At 56.0% G+C, this 6,000-nt stretch overlaps 1 protein-coding gene across 1 annotated transcript in view; it reads right to left on the reverse strand.

Annotated features, from left to right (window-relative positions):
• HS6ST1 (heparan sulfate 6-O-sulfotransferase 1) overlaps positions 1 to 5,407 on the reverse strand; it is a 44,102-nt gene extending 38,695 nt beyond the window's left edge. Inside the window, exon 1 of the mRNA XM_045825961.1 lies at positions 4,563 to 5,407. Coding sequence (XP_045681917.1) covers positions 4,563 to 5,092 — 530 coding nt within the window. The 5' untranslated portion in view covers positions 5,093 to 5,407. The remainder of the gene's footprint in view (positions 1 to 4,562) is intronic.
• Positions 5,408 to 6,000: the final 593 nt, after the last annotated feature.

The following is a 6,000-nucleotide window of genomic DNA, read 5'->3' on the forward strand; positions in this document are numbered from 1 at the left end:
TAAGGATAACAAATGCCCCCACCAACCACCTGCCATTCCCCAAGTGTAGCTGCCAAACCTCTCAGACCTCCCACTAAGAAAGAAACCCCTATTGATGGGGCTTCACTGGTCCTGGGCCCCAGGTCTAGGAGCTGTGCTCACAAGGAGCAGACAAGGCCCCAGACCAGAGCCAGTGCCACAACACAGTGGTCCAATCCATCTGCACAGCTCCAGGCTTCACAAGTGAATTGCCTACGAGTACGGGAAGCGCTGGTCTTGCAAGTCCTACAGTGCATTAGGGCAATAGGCATTCTAGAGCATGGTAATTTCACAAGCCAGAGAACCATTTAAAAAAATTGTCAGTAAGCCATTTGAAAGTTTGCCTAAAAATAAAGTTCTCATGCATTTGCTTAACAGGTTCTTCCTTTTTTAAAAAATGAAAATCTAATTCTGAACATTCTGACTTCAGATTCCTTTTATCTCAGCCTAAGTCCTCTTTAGGTGACTCAGCCATGATGACACCCCAACCAGGTCCCTTAGGTGGCCGGGTCCTATTTACTGGTTCCAGGCCCAAGCCTTAGGTGACATCTGCCCCACAATAGGCAAATGTAGGTTTGGTCCCTTGATGGCACAGAAGAAAGGGTCTGTGAAGGTAAGGTGGGAACTGCTGTGTGTCACAGAAAACAGTCACAGAACCACTGTAATCTAACCCTGCCCAAATGGGTTTGGCCCCCAAGTAGCCCCGACTTCTTGAACCTGACTTGTCTGAGGAAAGCCAGCTGAACACAGCTCCTAGAGAGGCTGCAGGTCCGGGAGGAGAATTCTTGTAGTTCTTGTTGGTTATTATAGGTACCAACATGCGGGAAGCACACATTTGGCATCTGGCTAGAGCCAACCAACAGGCTATGGAATGACAGGATGCAGAGTGGCCAAGGGCACCTAAGGCAACAGAAGGCTTACTGGAGTAAGAGGCAGCAGAAAGGAGGCTGAATGGAGAGATGTAGCCTACAGAGTTATGGAAGGAGATAAGGGTAAGCTGGGCAGAGAGCAGCCCAGGCATACTTCTGAGGATTTTGGAATGGTGGAGGAGGGCATGTGACCAGAGATGAGCCTGCGGAACTGATAGGGCACACTACTTCAATGCTAGAGCTTCTGTGTGCTCTTCAAGGAAGCAGATTCTGTAGGGCAACATCACAGATGCTGGGAGCCCACTAGGGGCTCCAGGGTGGCCCTGCTACAGAGAGGACATGGCTGAACTCAGGCCAGGATCCCACAAAGATGGCCCAGAAGCCACATTCAAGTCCCAAATGCCCTTATTAGTTCCAAGTGAAGCCTGCATGATTTCAGGGACATTTCCAGGGCAACCTAGGCAAGACCCTGACTGTGTCTTCTGTCCCATTCAGGCAGATGAAGAGGGGAAGGAGGGTTCTGGTCTTAAGGAGCACCACTCCAACCCTACAAGGTGACACAAGAGTGTGGGGTGCGGAGACACTCTAACCAAGGTAGATCTTGGCCAGTCCTTCCTGAGGGTCCTTATAAGCTTTTCTGGCTGATGCCAGCAACTGCGGCAGCCCCCTCGATGGACACAGGATGAAAAAGGGACCTGCCAATACTTCACTCATACACCTGTTCTTCTCTGCCAAGTCAGAAAGCACTAAGAGCTGCTAGAAGTTCTAAACCATATTCCAGGAAGATAATGAAAACCTGTCCATCTTCATCTGTCACCTCAACACAGACCCAACTGAGCAGACTATACCCTGTGATGAGAAATAGCTTTGAACACTCTGATTTCCTGCACAAGGCCCACCTCTCCTAGGACTCAAAATACCATAGACACTACCCTGGCCAGGTAGCTCAGTTGGGTAGAGTATTGTTCTGTACACCAAAAGGTTGTGGGTCGATCCCCAATCAGGGCATGCATGTGAGGCAACCAATCAGTGTTTCCTCTTTCTTCTTCTCTCTCTCTCTAAAATCAATACACACATTAGAAAAATACTGCAGACACTGGACCAGGAACTGGGAGAGGCTCTGTGAAAGTGCCCTCATGACAGAAAGGCATCGTCCAAGCCCTGCAATGTGCTTGCCCCTGAGAGGAGAAAGAAAAGGTCCTCACTCCTGGCCCTGACCTGAAGGGGCTCCATCAAGACAGCTCTTGGAGCCAGGGCCACCCCTCCTCAGTTCACTAGCCAGGGGTTGCTCCAATACCCACAGGGAGGGTGGGATCTGGCCCTGCTGGAAGGAAGGCGAGGGTGACATCTGAGACTCGCATCCCATGGAGGACAAGGCTGGCCACCATCCCAAGAGGTATTAAGTCTCTGCACAAATGGGAGAACTGCATCCAACCTCCACAGACTAGGGGAACACTTGGCAGGTGAACCTCAGGGCAGGTAGGCTTGTAAACTCACAAAGCCAAGACTACCTTGGCCTCTTCAGGAAGCTCATTAAAAGAACCAATCTATCTAGTGCCTGGAACAGAAATGAAAGGAGGAGGGGAAGAAGAGTAAAGGTGAAGCTCTGTCACCTGCCTGGCAGCACAGACAACTCCCAGAGTGGACAACAGAACAAGGGCCTCCAGATCACTCTGGAAGCCCCTCCTTTACCAGGCCTGCTTCTGCTGAGCTCAGCAACTTCCAGGATGGGAGGGGGTGGGGTCTGGCAGCCCACTGCAGCAAGAAGCATCTGGCGGACCAAGCAGAACATACGGCATTTATTTTCCTTTCTTGTTACACACAAGTGGGGGCACTGAGACTCACTCAGTGTAGCACAGGGGTGGGTTTGGGTGGGGAGTGCAGCAGTAAGCTCCACTTGATCCTCCCACTTCTGTCTGTGAGGGAGGCTGATCTGTTCTGATGGACAAACTCCAGAACAGAGTCCAGGGGCCCTTCACCCTGGTGACGCCAAGGGAAAATCAACCTCTGCTCTGGTTGCAAACTAGGGCCAAAGCCGTATCTACTGGGCCAGCTTGATTCAGGCCTCATGACAGCCTCCAGAGCAGATTCTGCACACTCTCCCTAAAGGGGTTCTCTGGAGCTAATTCCCTCTGGCAGACAGGATGGTGTCAGTCCCCATCCCCCCTTCCTGCAAGCAGTATGGTACCCACCTGGGCCTATGGAGGTTGGCACTGCCCAGTTCCAAGGGCCTACTGTGAATGAGCAGCCGCAAGCCTCCAGGCCAAGCTCAGTCTAGCACAGCTAGGCTGAATCATGGCGGGGGGTGGTGGTGCGGGGGACAGGGAGGTGCTGGGGAAGGAGGTGTGGGTGTCATGCCAGGAAAAGTGCATCTCTGCAGAGCAGGCCAAATGTGGGCAGGAAAAAATGCTTCAGGGGCCCTGGATAAGCAGATCTGTGAGCCCTGTGGCTTTCACAGACCAGGAATATTATTCCTCCAGTTGAGAGCTGCTTTTTAATTCTTTTTTTTTTGTAGGAGGCAAGACAGCCAAGGGAAATTGGGAAGAACCCCTCACAACCCCCACCAGCTCTAAGACCTCAACTTCCTGACAGTTGGGAAAGGTCACATGAAAAGGACAAGAGCTGAACAGGAAGAGAGAAATGTATGGATTGCTCAGCTCCAGGCTGGTGAGATGCCTAACTTTCATTTTTCAAACTCACTAGAAAGCCTGTACCTTCCTGACACAGAGTGTGGACGAATGCGATTACACGGGCCACACAGTTCCCCACCTCAGCCAGTCTGCAAATGAAGTCCTAAGGCAAACATAAGCCATCAACAAAAAGCAAGCACCTTCAGAAGAAAGCCCCACAAAGTACCAACACCAACAGAAGGGGAAAAAACCCAACTTTAACCACAGGAAACCCCACACTGCCCTAGGTTTCTGGCTACAAAGTGCTTCCCAGGAGAGCTGTCCCCCACACGGGTCAGCCCTGTGTCCCCAGACTCCACAGAAATGGGGGGCTCCTAGGGAAGGTGTCTGGTTGCACCTGTCCCAAACCAAGCCAGCTTCCCCAACATAGCTGTTGGCCCACTTTTGTTCCTTTTTCAGAGTAAGTTCACACCTGGTTCTGGCACAGTAGCACTGCCTCCTGCACTAGTCTAAGTCACACTGGGGCCTTTGTTCTGACTGCACACGCAGAGGCCGACAACCCTTCCCTGGCACCGTGTCCCCTCAAGACAGGATGGGGGCTCCAAAGGTGCAAGGAGAAAGGCACACCACTTTCCCACTTTGGTTGGGTATGAGACCCGCGCAAGACAGCGAACACACCAGGTGGGCTACACACACACACAGAACCTACTTTCCTGCCCGACATTCCAAGGCCAGCCTGGGCTTATAACTGGGGCCGGCTTCATTTTACACCGGCCCGCGATGACCGGTTGGAAGCTCAGGTACGAACAGCCAAGCAGGAGACCGGAAAAGCAGAGGCAGGAGGGGAGAGCGAAATTAGTGGATGGCGGCCTGAGGACCTGGAACGCGGGAGGAGATGATCCAGTGAGGCTGGGGCGAGTGGGGTCACCAGAGGGCAGGAGAGGAGGGCAGGGGGGCATAACGGGCCCAGGACAGCCCATGGAGCCACCGCACAAGCTGGGCCACGCGCTCAGTCCTGCTAGCCTGCGTAGCTGGTTAGCCTCACCTGTGCGTGGGCAGCGCGGCGGGGTCGCGGCGGTCTAGCACGCCGGGCACGCAGTTAGTGAGCTCCGTCCAGTCTGCGTGCAGCCCACAGCTCCAACCGGTAGAGAAGCGGGAGAAGAGCCAGGTTTCGCGGCGGTTGGGCCGGTAGCAGGTGCACTTCTTTTGGCCAGGCCGGCAGTCGCAGGGCACCTCCAGGCGCACGTTCTGCACTAGGTGGCGGCCGAAGGTGGTACCGCCCGTCTTCTGTATGTGCAGGAAGACGATCACGTCGTCGCCCTTCATGTCGAAGCGCAGCGAGCGTTCCAGTTCGCGCACCGGGAAGTAGTACTTCTTTTCGTAGTGCGGATCGGGCGTGGGGAAGAGGTCCAGATCGTCGGGCGGCCCGCGGCCGCCGGGCGCGCCCAGGCTCAGCCCCGGGCCTGCGTACTGGTACAGGATGAGCATGAAGCACACCGAGCCCGCCACCACCAGCACGAACTTGCTGGCGCGCTCAACCATGGTCCCACCGCCGGCGCGCCGCCGTCGCCGCATGTGTCACCATCGCCAGCAGACTGCGCTCGGGGCCTGCGAGGGCGCGGGGCGCGGAAGCAGCTACCTCAGCTGCCGCCCGCACTCTGGACCGGCCTAGCTACTCAGCGCCGAGCTTCCTGCAGAGTCTCCTTCCCGAGTTCTGTGCGGCGCCATGACTGTTCTCCGCTGCTCTCGGATCCCCAGACCCCCAGGGCCCACCCCAGGCTGGGCTCTGGCTGGACTCCCGCCCGGCCTCAGCCCGCACCCCAGCGGGTATCAGTTCTGCGCCGCGCAGAGACTGCGCAGCCCTGCGCTGAGCCGCGGCACCGCAGTCCGCCTGCCCCGCCCTCAAACCGCCCCCGCGGCGACTCTTGCCGTTACCGCCCGCGCTGGTCCTCGGCTCCACCCCCAGAGCTCGGTGGGCAGAAGGCCCAGGCTCCGCGCTTGGACCTACTCTGGCAGTGGGGGGGAGACCTCTCCGAGGCGGGATGCTACTGACTGGGAACCGATTCCCGTGCGCAGAGGCCTGGGGAGCGACTGGGGGAGCGGCAGCCCTTCTAGGTGGGAGGGTGCCTCTGGACCTGGGTCCTCCTCTCCCGCGGATCTCAGCTGGGGGATGAAAGATCTCCTGCCCCACTTCCACGGAGGGGGCATTTGACCTGCGCTCAGGGGAACTGTAAAGATCTGAACGACAGAAGGCCAGCTGAACTTGGAGGGATCTGGGGGCGGTGAGGGTCAAAAGCACTGCGCTAGCTGGGCGGCAGGCAAGGGCCAAGGAGAGAAAGAAGGGTTGGGACCACTCCCAAACCCACCCTGTGGATTTGGGACAAAGAGCCTCGGCCCCTCGTGGGGAGATGCTTACGTGCCCGATGATGCTTTTCAGCCAGCTCTATGCATTTTTTCTCCGCTATTGTTACAACCTCAATGAA

Source organism: Phyllostomus hastatus, unplaced genomic scaffold (assembly GCF_019186645.2).
Source record: "Phyllostomus hastatus isolate PE091 unplaced genomic scaffold, TTU_PhHast_1.1 phas_scaffold_60, whole genome shotgun sequence".
NCBI lineage: Eukaryota > Metazoa > Chordata > Mammalia > Chiroptera > Phyllostomidae > Phyllostomus > Phyllostomus hastatus.